The following is a 17,132-nucleotide window of genomic DNA, read 5'->3' on the forward strand; positions in this document are numbered from 1 at the left end:
AAAATAGACTGCGTCTAACAGATGTTTTTAAGAATGTACAAACGTTATTACCCAAGCTTTTTACAAAGTGCTAAAATAAATTGCTTACCATCAAGTTAGGTAATTGGTATAATGTCAGTCAACACATTATAATTTAGAACACTGCAAAAACTCTGAACCTTACAGACCATTTCAATTCTTAAAATTCACGTAAAAATAGAAAGAACAAAATAGATAGAAAATGTATTCTCTATACACTGTCTTAGCCTGGATAATGTTTTACATTGTTGCTCCAAGCACACGTGCTGAGAGGCCTGTAGGCGAGTTCGCATAGGTTAGTGGGTTTACCTTGAGATTGATGCGCTCCAGCAGCTCTTCCACAGAGCTGGGTTTGGGTGGTCTTCCCTTCCTCCTCCTCCGCACAGGCCTCTTTGGCTTCTCCTCCTCCTCACTCAACACATCCACGTAGATGAACTTGAAAGTGCCAACCTTGTTATTCAGAAGACCCATCCAGGTGCCCATAGGTGGCTTACTGATGATATCTATGACATCCCCTTTCTACAAGTTAGAGAATGTGTATGTAAGATTTAAGAGCAGCAAATAGAAGAGAAAACCTAATACATACAATCTAAGGCATGAAATCAATACATGATGCTCTTAATTGAAGGATTCACAGCTTTCAACTTAATATAAAACAGAGATCTGAGAATCCCAGAAATAGACAACTGCTTTGTTTTTAATTTTATACTCACTTTGAAATTGGAATTGCCAATCATATCTTTAGACTTCAGGTTACAGCAAAGAATCATGGGAATACGCTTCAATGACCACCATCATGCTAATCCTAAACCTCAACCCTGGAGGTGGTCTGTCAGTTGTGCGCTGTTGCTCTAGGCATCCCAATTACAGTCAGATAGCTGTAAATTCTAGGCTCAAACTTCTCATCTCTGGACACAGCTACTTTGTAAATCAAAACATTTTGCAGTACACAGGATAGGGATCCATTTATGAAATCTTTTTTAAAAACTAAATTCAAAAGAAATCTGTGTATTATAAGATCCATGTGGACAGGAAGAATACCTTCAGTTTAAGGGAGTCTGTGTCATAAGGACTGGGGGTGAAGTCAGTGTGCACTCTGGCTCGCCCACAGAAGGGGCCCCGGTAGGGGGGATCCTCATCATCACCGTCCTCGGACTTGACACTCTCCCGGTTACTGGCTGATGAGTCTGTCGTGCTCACTGTTTGACCACCTGCAACACACACCACAGGGCCAGCTCAGTATCCTGTAGCAGGGCTTTGTATCCAGACCATGCTCTCCCTCTCTTGGTGGCACAAGCAAATTCCTCCACAACCTCACACAAACTCTAAAATGCAAGCACAAGCTAAAATATTTTAGTGGATAAATTGTTTTGTTCCTTTGCTTAATTTGAAATAGGTGAAGTGCAGTTTATTAAAAAGCATACTTTTCTGATAGGGATTCGGAAATAAAACATGCATAAAATTATCAAGCACTTGATGAAGACAGGTTTGTACATTGTTTCTATGTAATTATAGCTGTATTAAAAGGTCTATATTATTATTAAAGGTATATACTACTACTACCACCACCAGCACCACTACCAATAATAATAATTAAAAAGACGCAAGTACAGTATATGCAGTGGTTTGGATCTTTTCTCCAGGGTAGGTCTTGAAGTAAAGAAATAATTCAGAGCAGCTCTTGGAACATGAAAAACGCTATGAAGAGTTTTGAGTGGGATATCCAAAGAACAAAGGGAGGGCCATCGTGTGATGAAAAGTGGAAAGAAAAGCAACATTTTGGTTGTGGAATTTATGCTTTTGTTATTTCTACTTTCCAGCACTGAACTAGGAAATCCTTAGTTATCAACAGTGGAATGCTACTTTATCTGGACTAGATGTTCACAGGAACCATGAAATCAGACAGCCATGTTTTCTGTGAAACTCCTAACTCTTGCTCAAGAGACTGAGATCATCCCCAGTTAAATCAATACAGGAAGACAGAAAAATAATCTTTTTATATTTTAATGATGGGGCTTCTGCAGTTTTTCTCAAGAAAAGTAATAATCAGTGTGGAATCCAGGGAAAAGCTAAACATAAACTGTTAATGTGTGCACCATCTACAACAAACTCTTTTTTTCTCATATTCTGCTATATTTAAGAGATGAAACATAAAACAAAAATCAACTTCAAGCTAAACAGTCCTTTTGTGGCCTCAAATACAAACTAAAAAATACACATGAAGCACAAGCATGTGCTGCAGCAAAACATCTTGTGGTATCACATCTTTCATCTGCAATGCATTTCATCTTGTGGTACAGGTAGCAAGGAGTATTGTTTTTTTTTCTAAAATGAGTAAATACATCCTTCTAAAATCCTTTAGTTTCTTATAAAATAGCCAGTCCTGATAGTTAATAAATTATCTCAACTCTCGAGGTCACTCCTGCTAACTTGTAAATGAGGCCTATATAGTCAAACGCAAAGAGTGCCCTGGTGGCACTTGCATCTGGTTTTTACTAATGTACTACTAATGGAATTTAAAGGACACCAAAGACTGATACTGTACAAATATTTTATAAACTATAATGTATGTACTGTATCTCCACAAATTGCTTGAAGTGTTTTGCTCTCTTAAGTATAATTTGAATTCTGATTGCATTGACTAGAAAATGTATCTGCCTGTTGCACATCCCTAGAACTAATACAAGATTTCACTTTGTAATGACCTTATTTCCTGTAAAGTTATTTATTAAGGTCCAGAAACAAACATCTTTGTTTCTACAATAAACCACAACATTTGATTTCATTCACTGTTTCACTATAACTTTGTCCAGGTTTGGGATTCCTAATGCCCCAGACTGAGGGCACGAGTGTGCCGACTTAGTTTAGCCTTCAACTTATCGATGGTACAAATATACTGTTCATTGATAAGGAATTGGTTTTCATATTATATTGATTGCTTTCTATGTTCTCAAGTTTTAACAGGCTTTAAATTCAGTATAATATAATATATTATATTAAAATGATCTCAGTACCTGTGCATATTAAGTTGTCTCGCTGAATTTAGTACTTATTCAACAGTCAAAGATACTTCTATCTGACAAAGTCTATCTTGGTCAGTCATTAATGATAAATTAATGAAAATGACACCAAAGCCATTTAATCAATATCCCAGATCTGTATTCTTTATTCTTCTAAAAACACTCGCATAATGATTTTTTTATGCTTTGTATCCTTTGTCACCAGTGAGGCATCAATGGACATCTGATACTTCCCTTCCATCTTAAAGAAAAAGAAACCATTTTGCCTTAGAAGCCAAAATTGCTGAATGTCTATTTATTATAGTTCAAATATTTCTGGTTAGAGTTCTGGTAACAGCTAGATCTTTCCTTTCTCCATGGACATGACACAGAGTACAGAAAGAATATAAAATCACCAGAGTGACGAGTTCCAACGATGCTTAAATACACACTTACTCATGGAGCTCTGTCCACTCAGAGAACTCCTCAGGCTCTCCACTGAGCCTCCAGCCTTCAGCTTGGGCTTCTCTAATGAGTCAGTATCAGGCTGAGGAGACTGAGGGGAGCTGGGTGTCCCATCAGGGCTTGACTGTGATGGAGAAGAACACAGACACAGATCATGTTTAACTTGCATCTTTCACACACACAAAGACTTCAAAATTCAAACTAATCAGACAAAAATGTACTTTTTTCCCATAATGCAAAGCAAACTCCTAGTTGAAACCATACCTGACAAGACATCAAAGAAAAATCTGAATAATGTTTTTGTCTCATATAAAGTTATACATTCAATGTGTTTTAGCTTTAATGTAACAGTACAAACAACCATTCAAATGAATGCGATTGTCACCACAAGACTTGAGTTAGATGGTTGAGTTAGGTGCTTTTTATCATTATTTCAAGGGCTTAAAAAAATACTAGAAGTACAATGTATACAAGCAGACTATATCTGTGTTACATAGTAATTAAAATATCTGATTTACGGGAAAATGTTTAGGACATTCAATAACGTAATATCTAATATTTGAAGATAATACAAATAAAAGCTGTTTTGGGACAAGTATTGAAAGGAATGAAGAGTAAAGCATAATGACAAATAGCTGCCATCCACCACCAGATGGCACTCCAGAATTTAAAGTCAGTTGCTTAACCATGAACTTCCTGTTTTATATAAAATATTTGTGTTTTCTTCTTTTGAATTAAATCTTTAACATAAAAAACAAAGATCTGAGTAACTAAAATATAACATATCTTGAGTGTTTCAAAAATATATGACAGAAAAAGTAAAATAATGTCAGGTTATACATTTATTTAATAATTTAGACTTTGGTGCTTTATTGCTGGCATGAAGAAAAGAAAATGGTTCTTAAGTTTCAATTAAAATCTTAACCACCTCAAACTATATTTTTTGCACACTAGTTTCTCCTTATCCAAACAATGTCAATGGAAAGTGGTAAACCCCTACCATAAAGCCCTTTGTTTTCTGTATCCTTTAAAATCAATAACACTCTGTGAAAGTTATTTTACACTTCATACACTTTAAGTGGTATGGAGAGGCAGCTGCTTATGACCACACCCTTTTAATACATTTCTTAATTTTGTTAATACAGTAAGTGCAGGCTTCTTAGCAGGGCAAAGGTCAGTAGTTCTGGGAATAACTTCCCATCCAGTTACTTACTTTTGAATACTGAAATAAGAATATAATGTTTACATTATTTATTCACTTATAATTAAGTAAATGAAGCAAAAAAACAAATTTAACTGTAATGTAATATTTCAGAATTACATTTCATATTTCTTTTCACAAAAAGTGGTTAGGATATATGCATGTTTTAGTCTGGAAAAAAACATTTCTCTCTTCTATTCATTTTTCTTCAGAGACCACATTGCCAAGTAAGGCAAGGAGACATCTGTACTGTGGAATTACATTGTGCTTTTCTGAAATGCACATCAAGCAAATAACAACTCCCACAGAATTCAGATGCGGACGTTCCAGGCAATCAACAGGGACTGTTCTGGGTTAGCCCAGTGCTCAAAAAGGTGTGTGTACATTTGATGATTAGCCAGTTTACACCCAAACCAAAAACATTATTAACATGCTTGTTTCCTCAGCATACCTCCTGAATAAAATTCATGTCTCAGAGATGAAGAAAGATTTGCTGGTAGCCTGACCTGTTCAGATAAAGAACTGCTGTATTTCTTGGACATGCGTTTCCTCATGGTCTCCTTCACTGACTTCACCTTTTTGCCAAGGGAGATTCGCGATGTTGTTGGAGACTTCACAACTTCTCTGTAAATTCCTTCTTTACTCTATACCACACAATTAAAAAAAGATTCGAAGATGTTTCAAAGAACCCAACAATATAACCACACATCAAAAAGCATGGGTAGAGCAAGATGAGAAAATATATATATATATTTTATCTTACAGATGCAGCCATTCAAAATGCGCGGGCGATACCGCATTATTTTCCGGTGCGCTTTACGCAGTCTACCGCGAGTTACCGGTAAATACCGCTAGTTACCGGAAATTCTCCTATAATACCGCAAGAAAAATAAAAGTATCCGGAATTTCCGCAAGGTGGAGCTAATAAAGCTCAACCTCTCATGTTTGAGCTGTCGCCATCAAAGTCTTTAACGAAGATATTACGAATAGTATTAATAATGAATGACCTTGGACAAGCTGTAAACTCAAAGTATTGCCCTGGTCCACATTCTTTTTTTCATTGACCGTCTTTGTAAAAGTAACACCACAGCATTTCGCAATCACGCATTTGTTTCCAATCATGCAAAGTACAGTGATTCACCATGCCTTTCACATGCTCATAAAAGAGATTGATTTAGGAACATAAACATATTACCGTATGCAAACTGTACTGTATACAGTATGTATATGTATATTTAATGTCTTAACTGTGCCCGTTTAAGTATTGAATGTTTATATGGAATTTTACCATTGAAGGGAAATCTTAGTACCTGAGCATAAAAAGAATAGGAGCATACTGTAACGCGTGTTAAGGCCATAAACGATATTAATTTTGGAACTTAAACATACAGTATATGGCTGGTCTCAGTACTTTAAAGAAAACATACACACCAGTATTCCATTTCTCCCTAAACATTTTAAGCATCGAAGTCTTTAACTAACGTGATACCGGAGTCAACAAGCATACTTTTAGAATTTGATTAAAAGGGAATATAATATGGAATCGCGTATCTAAAGAAATTAATAACGATATAATTATATTCATGTTGCAAAAAAACTGCAACGGACATAAAAACTCCCTTGCTTTTAACAGAGCGTTCCATAATTTCTAACTACGAAAATTATTTAAACTGCGACACTTATCATTCGACCAGAGCTCGAAATATCACAAGGAGCCTCTAGAGCACAGCAAAGACTGTATTAAAAGAATCGCGTATCTAAAGAAATTAATAAGATATAATTATATTCGTGTACTGCGACAGGGCTGTGTAGGGCTGTTTCACCTCTCTCTTCATGTGACTCTATTCAAAAGCCATTTAGCAAAGAGGGGATGAGAAGAGTGACAAACTAGTACTGTATACAGTACTTTAGATCTTTTTTTCTGAACCGGGGAAAATCTGATCATGTTTCTCTATAACAATAATAAAAAACATTGCCACACCCGGACTGTTAAACCAACGCATTAGCACGTCAAAGCCCATTGAGGAGCCAGGCGCAATAGCTGTTTTGTCCCTTGATTTACTGATCTGCATTAATTACAGAAATCAAGTTCCTGCTCTTTGCAGACGACCTGGTCCTGCTGTCGCCCACAGAACAGAGGCTGCGGCAGAACCTGGCACTGCTGGAGCAGCACTGTCAGACCTGAGCGCTGACAGTCAATCTGGACAAAAAATCTTGTTTTATCAAAGGACAGCACAAAAAAAACAGACAATACACAGGGGGGGAGGGCAAGCGAGAGGGAGAGTTTTTTACCCTCAATCAAAAAAAACCAAATCACCCGGGGCAGAGACTCTGGGGGGGATCATTGTGTGGTACAGAACGGAGCTCAGTCAATTCAAACAAGTTCAGCGCTGATTCAGTTTAAAAAAAACTGCAACGGACATAAAACTCCCTTGCTTTTAACAGAGCGTTTCATAATTGCCAACTACGAAATGTATTTAAACTGCGACACTTATCATTCAACCAGAGCTCGAAATATCACAAGGATCCTCTAGAGCACAGCAAAGACTGTATTAAAAGTATACTAGTGACACACTAGTATACTTTAGATATTTTTTTCTGAACCGGGGAAAATCTGATCATGTTTCTCTATAACAATAATAAAAACATTATTTTACATATCACCTTTATGTGATATCACCTTAAGGACAGCACATACAAGGGTTAATTGCACAATGGACCGTGCAAAGAAATGTAAAATAGTCTTCTTTAGGTGTGAGGGCAGGAGTGGATCGCAGAAGGCATAATCAGCAAATTAGGAAAACAAAGAACAGGACAGGTGAGATGTTTATCCAGAGAGCGAGTGATCAGAAAAAGGAACAGCTGTTACGCCCAGGTTTTACGCTCTCTCTGCTGAATGAATAAAAGCATTTTATTAAAAGCGTTTGTCTGGGTATTTACATTGTAATCTGTGGTTTACATCTACTGTATTGGTTTGAGATGCCACTTTTAAAGGTGATATGTAAAATAAAGTTTTTTATTATTGTTATAGAGAAACATGATCAGATTTTCCCTGGTTCAGAAAAAAGACGATTAAAATCTGTAATCTTTCCACTCAACTCAACTCGATTGGAAGACAATGAACATATTCTAGCCCTAAATGAATTAATAGCAAACTTGGTTTACATAAAAGACATTTTTCCAAGAAAGTTTATAATAATACGATCTATAGTTGAAATCTGAGCCTAAATAAAAAGAAAAAGCATTTTCAGAGAGCAATCACGCTGTGTTTATGTAGAAAAAGCGATTAGGTTTATGAGCAATCTAATTACTTATTCGTTTAAAACGCTATATAAAATAAAGTATATTATTAATTTGCTGGACAGAGCGGTGAACATTATTATGGATAAGACAAAGATAATGATCCTGATCAGTTTAGAAATCTGTGTACGCTCTAAGGTTTTTACTTCTTAAACTTTTAAAATACACGTTTCGAATAGAAAGAAATCATCTTCCTGGTACAGTATGTACAGCAAAACAGCACATCTTTTTTCTCCAATCAGAGGGGTTAGACGCTCGGTTAAAAGCAAAGGAGATTGTCTGTTATAGTGGACATAAAAACTAGAGTTCGCTGGCATTATATCCTAGAAGACACAGATCTTCAAGGCCAGACCAGGAGAATGCCCGCAGCGTAAAAGAAAATGCCTGATTAACTAGGGATTGGACAGTTTCCAAGTGCTTGTACAATCGATGGAAATGTTCAAATAAATGTGCATCATTTATTTCTTTATCATATTGGCTAGCTAATGTCCTCTCTTTGCTAGTTAGTGGCTGTGTTTCTGCGTTGGGTAGCAACGGGTGACTGTTCTCAGGCGGAAGATGTAAACAGCTTAATTTTCGTGTTAAATAATTTTTTTAAATTGAAATTCATTCCATACAGCAATCACATATTTGGGTACCGTTTCATAAAACTTTCATGTTTAAAATGTTTAGGGAGAAATGGAAGACTGATAATGGAATGGAATGGAATGAATGATAAGTGTCGCAGTTTAAATAATTTTCGTAGTTAGAAATTATGAAACGCTCTGTTAAAAGCAAGGGAGTTTTTATGTCCGTTGCAGTAAAAGAAAATGCCTGACAAAGTAGGGCTTGGACAGATTCCAAGTGCATTTTTGCAATTTACGTTGCATTGTCCATTGTGCTGCTGTAATACAGTTTAAAATAAGTCTGAACTTAAGGGAATAAGGGAAACGTTTCATTTTTTCAAAGAAATGTTTGTTTACAAAAAAAGTCATGGTTCCACAGTGGGATTCGATCACAGACCGTGTGACATGGGAGTCAGGAACCTAACCCACAGCGCCACCGGCAATGTCACATGCAGAGTGCTGAAAAAGCACTACAGAAACATTATCAACAGACAATGTATAGCGTGTACTATTCTTGTGTTGCGGCACATGAATATAATTATATCGTTGTTAATTTCTTTAGATACGCGATTCCATATTATATTCCCTTTTAATCAAATTCTAAAAGTATGCTTGTTGACTACGGTATCTCGTTAGTTAAAGACTTCGATGCTTAAAATGTTTAGGGAGAAATGGAATACTGGTGTGTATGTTTTCTTTAAAGTACCGAGACCAGCCATATACTGTATGTTTATGTTCCAAAATTAATATTGTTTATGGCCTTCACACGCGTTACAGTATGCTCCTATTCTTTTTATGCTCAGCTACTTAGATTTCCCTTCAGTGGTAAAATTCCATATAAACATTCAATACTACAACGGGCACAGTAAAGACGTTTACTGTAAATCTTTCTACGACAGACCAACGGACCACGAGTGCCCCTGTCGGTCAACCAATCACGTACTGCGGTACCGCGCGTCATCGTGCGTCACAATGCGCGACGCCGTAGCCAATTACCTCCGGTACGTGTGTGTACCGCGCACTTTGAATGGCTGCATCTGTATATATTGATTTTAACATATACATTGTAGTTAACCCTCAAAAAGTAAGAGGAAAATGTTTTAAATTTGTAACTAAAAAATGGTAAGGACCAGAGACACTATTCCTTTCCTAACTTTTAATTTTACTAACAACATGTAAAATTATACCCACTTGTCCCTGAATTGTTTTTATTTCTGAAAGAGTACTCACTGAGGGTTCAAAAGCACTGTTCACAACATGGAGAGAACGATTGGACAGGTCAAAACCTCCAAAGCTGCATGTTCTCTGTAGAAAATAAATGAACACATATGATATCCGATAACGTTTAATATCATACAATTACACTTCATGCTTGAGATCATAATATGTTTAGTACGGTCTCAAAATCTGTGAATTAAAATTTGCTAAATCACTTATTCACAATTCGGTTTGGCCAATGGGGTACTGGATGGAAGAACAACAGAAAAGGATAGTTGAAGGTTGTTAAGCGCAACTTTCACATTAGCTACAGAACAGATCGGGAGTGAGCCTCTCTCTGCCCTCTGCCCAAGTATCCACATCTCAGTGTGGTCTTGTTACTGTATTGAATTGAACAATCCCAGTTCTCTGTTGGCAACATGAGGAATGGCAGGCTGGAAATGACTTTACAAGCCCACTTGACTATTTCCCTTTTAATTTAAGTGGGGTATGCTAATCATGGAACTGGGAAAACAGAGAGAGAAAGTGCAAGCATATGTGGTGTAGAGGAGGGATTTAAATTGTTTATGCAGTTGATTGCTATATGTTTCTCATTACTGTTTTCTGTTTAGTTAAATAACAATGTTATTTAATTTAATTGAAGCCAAATAATTAGTACTTAATTAGCATATACGGGCTTGTTACTTATGTCTTTTAACCTACTTTTACTACTAGTAAATTATGCAACATTATAGGGGTGATCTTGGTTATATGCAAATTTGGTTATTCACAATGGTTCTCTGCGCTGAATCCTCACAGATGTTGAGACCCAACTTTACTTTTACCCATTGTATTTCAATGACAGCTATATACAGAAACACCACATTCATACACAACTACAGAAAGACCACTGAGCTTGATATCAGTTACAAAAATAGAGTATTAGCAGCAATGATGCCAAAAATCAGATAATTTATCTGTATACATATGTCTAATAACAAATGGGAGATAGGTATTTTTGTCTTTTTTTTCTAAGCCTTGTTACAATTATATTTAGACTGCAGAAATTGACAAGTCTCCCATACTCACTTCCTAATACCGTACATTGAGAAGTTTGCTGGCAAGTTGTAATGGCTTAAGCTAACATGAAAGGGCTGTTAGCAGCATTTTATATTTCTTATAAAATGTGGGGCAGAGAAAAGCTGGGTGATTTATAATAATTGGGAAAAAAAGAAAATTAACCCTAATTGAGATAGCTTTGACCTCCAGAAAAACAGAATGATCCCTCATCTCTTAAGAATAGTAGGTATCAGAAATGTAAAGAGGAAACCAGAGATGTTGTCTTGGCCAGAGGCCTTTGGATTTATGAAGATATTGCCTTTATGACTCTTTTAAAATTAAAAAATTCCAAAAACTAAGATAAGCACAAAAGAGAGTATATTATTATTTCTGTTCAAATGCCAACAGAAGTTTACTTCTTTCGGGCTGAATAAATCAGAATAGGAGTACTGTGGGTCCATGTCAGGCATTACATAAATGTCACAGCAGAAGAATGAAGAAAAAGGTCTATTGATGGGATGTTAGATATTCAATGGAATGGCCATGCAAATAGAAACAATTCCACCAAAAAGGAAAAATTCTGTTAACATCAATTAATCATGCAATTCTGTTCACAAAACAGAAAAAAATAGTAACCAAAATTAAAACTAACTGACCACTTCCACTGAATACAAAGTGGGCATTTTGGTTTCTTCAAGGCTGCAGAATAACACTGTCTCCACATTAGCAACATATTTTAGAGATCATAAGCAACAGAGGGTGTTAACTACATCCTGTACTTAAACCACATTCCTCAACATTTACATTAATCAGTGATGTGGGTTTAATTTAGAGGCTTTGCTAAGATTAAGGAATCATTTAAATTAACTGGGAAGACAAACACCTTGCTCTACCTTGAAATTGAGAAATTTAAAAGAATTGGATCATCATCTGCCATATCATGTCTAAGTCTGAAATGCAGTACCTTCAGCTGAAATAACTTTTTAAATGTGATCTTAGAACTGGTTTTCTTAAATTTTTAAAACTTATGGAAAAGGTTGCTGTGAAAAGATGGATAAGAAGAACAATACAATATTGGGTTTACTATTCACTGTGACTGAAATGTTTCTTCATTTCCTAAGCATAACATCAGTACCCATGAAGAGTTAAATTTCCTCTTGCTACAAAACAGTCAGATACATTTCAAGGTGATTGGTGGTGATTGTCCACAGGTACATAACTCGAGTTCTTTTGTGCACTTTAGAATTTTCCTGTTCAACCAGATGCATTTAGTATTTAATGTCTTAAAATTGTTTGATATCTATACAACTTGGGTCTCTTGAACAAACCACCCAGCTATATACAGTAGTTGAAGCAAATTCCCTGGCATCCTTTAAGAAATGGCTGAATGAAATCCTTGGATAATAAGCTACTAGCAATAAAAAGAGAATGATGGCCGATAGAGACTCTTCTCTTTTGTAAACTTTCTTTTGACTAAAATCACCAAAATCTACATAAAAAAGAAAAGGAACTTATTTTGCAGCCTTGGAAGAAAAGAAAAAACCCACACTTAATGAGGGAGGTCCAGAGGGCCTTCTCCTCACAGACTCACAGACTTCTGCTGAATGCGCAAGAGAACACGTTTGGTACAGTGGTCCACAGTCGCTGCCCACTTCCTCTCTGCCTCTCCCTCTTCATCTAACAGGCAGCGGCGTAGATCCTGCAAGTCACCTTTGCTCATGGTCCTGTCCACGGGCCGTACCAGCTGGGACCAGTGGAGGTGTCCATAAAGGCTTCTCTCGACCACATAGGTTATATTAAACTCATTGACTGCAGTCCTCGTTCTCAACTTGCGATTGGGAAACCCCCATCCACCACCAGCACTGCCCTTAGATTTCTCCCACAGGAGCTGGAAGTCACAGTGGGCTGGAGAAGAGGGCAGAGGCACTGGCACCTTGTTGTGGGGGCGCTGGTACAATAAGTGTCTGAAGTAAGAGTAGTTGGCATCTATTTTCTTTAGCCGTACTTGCTTCTTGATACTCTGGAACTCCTCCAGGGACACCAGCAGGTGATGCTGTGGCCTGGCCATGCCATAAAAGCTGTACACATTTTCCCTACTTACCCCGTGGCTAAGTGGGCTCAGGACCCTGCGCATTTCGCCGTCTGTCATGGAGCGGGAGACTTTCTGCTGCAGGTCCTCCTCACCACAGCCCTCTACCTCAGAGAAGGAAGAGCCGCTGCCACCTACCACCCCACTGCCCACCTTCTTAAACGGGCGGATGAGGCCTTGGCTGCTGCTGGACTTGCCAAAGCTTTTGACCAACTTATGGCCCGTCCATGTGTCCAGGCTACTGGAGGAGGGAGAGGTGGTGAGGCTGTCTGAATCTCCATCCTGCGAGAGTTGCTCCTGGAGCAGCAAAGATAGTGAATCATCTTGAGGAATCGGAGGCTTCTTTTGCACCCCCGAATAAAGCGAAGAATTGTCTTCACATGTAGGGGATCCCTCAAAACACAGATCTGAAAAGGATCAAATAATTCATGTTTTAATTAAAACATTTACACTTTTAGACAGGCACTTTTGAACTAGGACTATAACCTATAGTAGATATACACATACATTATGGTTTGGGTACCTATGTATATACAGTGCCGTAAAAAAGTATTTGCCCCCTTCCTGATTTCCTCTATTATTGCATATTTGTCACACTGGATGTTTTCAGATCTTTAGACAAAATCTAATATTAGATAAAGGGAACCTGAGTAAAAAAATACACTTTTTTATTATTATTTCATTTATGTAATAAACAAAGTTATACTACACCCACATCCCCTGTGTGAAAAATTAATATTTTATTAAGTATTATAAGTACACTTAATAACTGGTTGTGCCACCTTTAGCTGCAATGACTGCAACCAGACGCTTCCTATAATTCAATACCAGTCTTTCAGATCGTTGTGGAGGAATTTTAGCCCACTTTTCCTCACAGAACTGCTTTAATTCAGTTAATTCGGTTTTTGAGCATGAACTGCTCACTTCAGGTCCTGCCACAGCATCTTTACTGGGCTTAGGTCTGGACTTTGACTAGGCCACTTCAAAACTGTAATTTTGGCTTCTTTTCAGCCATTCTGATGTGGCTTGCTTTTGTGTTTTGGATCATTGTCTTGTTGCATGATCCTACTACGCTTTAACTTCAGCTCACGGACGGATGACCAGAGATTCCCCTTAAGAATTTTCTGATACAGAGCAGAATTCATGGTTCCTTCAATTATGGCAAGTCGTCCAGGTCCCAAGGCATCCTCACACCATCACACTACAACCACCATGTTTCGACTGTTGGTAGACACTTGCAGTTCTTTGGATGTTTAGTATCCTTTGTGACTTCCTGGATGATTTTATGCTGCACCCTTGAAGAAATTTTGGCAGGTTGGCCACTCCTGGGAAGATTCACTACTGTTAGTGGTCTCCATTTGGAGATTATGGCTCTCAGTGTTGTTCAGTGGAGTCCCAGAGCCTTAGAAATGGCTTTGTAACCCTTTCCAGACTGACAGATTGACACAGTGTCAGTTGGTGTTGGATAACTTTGTTCACTAAATAATGAAATAAGTAAAAAAAAATGTTATTTGTTCACTTAGGTTCCCTTTATTCAAGTTTAGATTTTGGTTGAAGACCTGAGAACATTCAGTGGAAACAATTTGCAATAATAGAGGAAATCAGGAAGGGGGCAAACACTTTTTATGGCACTGTATATACCTAAATATAATGTATAGGTATTTATACCTAAACATTAATATATACATGATTACTAGAGTTTCCATTTAGGTGTAAACTATTTCTACCCCATACTGTCTTCATAACGTCTGTAAGCCATGTTCATGTCAAAATGCAATAACCAAAATCTGCCATTTTTAAAATTCCACATTTTCTGTTGCTATACCTCTTTACATTTTAATATGAAAGAATCCTTTCAGAAAAGTTCATTTTTGTAGAGAAAATGCAGTTTCTAGTAACTACAAAGACAATTAAATTAATTGATTATGAATGATAAGATGAATTCACATTAACAGGATGTTAATGTTTGGTGGCTCATTTTACAATTACTTCAGGTCACTTTCTTATAACAGAGCCATACATTTTGCTAAAAAGGCCTTCCTCCATATTGAGGAGACTGTAATTTTATAATTGTAATTCAGTAGTGTTAATTACATCAATATATTTGAGCTATAGATGTGGACATTACCCACAGACTGACCTTTTTGATCCTCTATAAAAGGGTAGAATGGGGAATTAGTGGCTATCAAAAGTATTTGGTCAGATCAGATTTTTTGTTGTTATAATGTGGACTCATAATGCATTTAATCTGTACATTTTTGCCATTGATCGACACAAAACACTCTACAATGAAAACGTGAAAACTAAATTCTACATATCATCCTACATTAATTATAAATATAAAACAGAATCAAATAACCAACAGCATAAGTATTCACCCCTTTGCTATGACACGCGTAGATTGGCTTTGATGCAACCAATAGTCTTTAGGTTCCCATGAGTTCAGGTTAAATACACATAATTCCCACAATTAATTAATACAGCTCTCAAAAAAACGACATCATGAAGATCATGAAGAAAAAAGAATATTTAAATCAAATTTGGGATAGGGTTATTGAAAACCAATTAGGGTATAAGAAACTTTCAGAGGAACTGACTAAACCCCAAAAAACAGTAAAGACCATTTTAAAGAAATGGAGAAAATATGGCACAACTGTGAAGCTGTGCAGAAGTGGGCATCCTCAACAACTCAGTATCTGGAAGAGAAGGGAACTAGTCAGGGAGACCACCAAGAGGCCTATGACAACTGTAAAATAATTACAGTTTTCCGTGGCTGAGATGGGAGAAACTGTCCATACAAGACAGGAGAGTGGCAAAATGAAAGTCCCTTTTTTTTGTTGAAAAAACTCACCAAATCTAGACAACAGTTTGCCAAAAGGCATGTGGAAGACTCTCAGTGAAAAAATATTCTATTGAGATCAACACTGACCATTTTTGGCTTCAATGCAAAGTTATACATAACCTATTTTTTGGTACAAGTATAACACCGCATATCATCCTGAGACAACCATCCCTTTGTGAAGCATGGTGATGGTAGCATCATGCCATCCTTTGCTGCATTAAGGCCTGGAAGACTTGTGAAGGTAGATGGCAAATTGTATGCAGTAAAGTACAGACAAATCCTGGAGGAAAACCTGCTGCAGTCTGCAAGAGACCTGGGACAGGGGAAAAGATTAATTTTCCCGCACGGCAGTGACTCAATACAGCCAAAGCACCAACACTAGAGTGGCTTAAAAATGAAAAAGTAAATGTTCTAAATTTATTCCATGCTGGAAAGAGAAGAGAGAAAACACAACTTTTCGGCTGGGAAGGCATCTCACAACTGAAGAAAGCTTCACTCCTGAAACATTGCGTTTTCTCTCTTTTCTTTTTAGCATGGAATAAATCTATTACTTGTTCCTTTGCAGACTACGCACGCTGACGCAGCTGCCCACTTGATTGTTCTAGATTACCAAATCTAGACCTCAAACCAATAAAGAATCTGTGGCAAGACTTGAAATTGGTATTTTCAAGAAGAATAAAGTGTCCAGATGCGCAAAGTAAAATTGTATCCAAAAAGACCTATGACTATAGTTTTTACCAAAGGTCCATCTACCAAATATTGACTCAATAATAATAATTGCTTACACTTATATAGCGCTTTTCTGGACACTCCACTCAAAGCGCTTTACAGGTAATGGGGATCCCCTCCACCACCAACAATGTGCAGCATCCACCTGGATGATACGACGGCAGCCATAGTGCGGCAGAACGCTCACCACACATCAGCTATTAGTGGGGAGGAGAACAGAGTGATGTAGCCAATTTATAGATGGGGATTATTGAGGTGCCATGAATGGTAAGGGCCAATGGGAAATTTTGCCGGGATGCCTTGGTTACACCCGTACTCTTCTTGAGAAGCGCCCTGGGATTTTTAATGACCAAAGAGAGTCAGGACCTCGGTTTTATGTCTCATCCGAAGACGGCGCCTGTTTACAGTATAGTGTCCCCGTCACTATACTGGGGCATTAGGACCCACATGGACCACAGGGTGAGAACCCCCTGCAGGCCCATCTAACACCTCTTCCAACAGCAACCTTAGTGTTTCCCAGGAGGTCTCCTATCCAGGTTGACCAGGCTGACCAGGCTGACACCTGCTTAGCTTCAGTGGGTTGCCAGTTGTGAGTTGCAGGGTGATATGGCAGCTGGCCTCAAGAAAT

The 17,132-nt window shown here is 37.6% G+C and overlaps 1 protein-coding gene across 10 annotated transcripts in view; it reads right to left on the reverse strand.

Annotated features, from left to right (window-relative positions):
- Positions 1–17,132, reverse strand: part of sash1a (SAM and SH3 domain containing 1a) — a 498,818-nt gene that overhangs the window by 22,273 nt on the left and 459,413 nt on the right. For 8 of the 10 annotated variants that reach the window (XR_015935367.1, XM_088625126.1, XM_088625125.1 and 5 more), the window contains 6 exons: positions 12,436–13,340; positions 9,819–9,893; positions 5,190–5,327; positions 3,474–3,606; positions 1,060–1,229; positions 328–537 (listed from right to left, as the gene is read on the reverse strand). Coding sequence is in view for 9 of the 10 variants with exons in the window: in XM_088625126.1 (XP_088481252.1) it covers positions 328–537; positions 1,060–1,229; positions 3,474–3,606; positions 5,190–5,327; positions 9,819–9,893; positions 12,436–13,340 (1,631 nt within the window). In the remaining variant the exon portion in view is untranslated. The remainder of the gene's footprint in view (positions 1–327; positions 538–1,059; positions 1,230–3,473; positions 3,607–5,189; positions 5,328–9,818; positions 9,894–12,435; positions 13,341–17,132) is intronic. The other 2 variants (XM_088625133.1, XM_088625129.1) reach the window with 1 other exon arrangement.

The sequence above is a fragment of the Lepisosteus platostomus genome, chromosome 3 (assembly GCF_059453375.1).
Source record: "Lepisosteus platostomus isolate fLepPlt1 chromosome 3, fLepPlt1.hap1, whole genome shotgun sequence".
NCBI classification, from domain to species: Eukaryota; Metazoa; Chordata; class Actinopteri; order Semionotiformes; family Lepisosteidae; genus Lepisosteus; species Lepisosteus platostomus.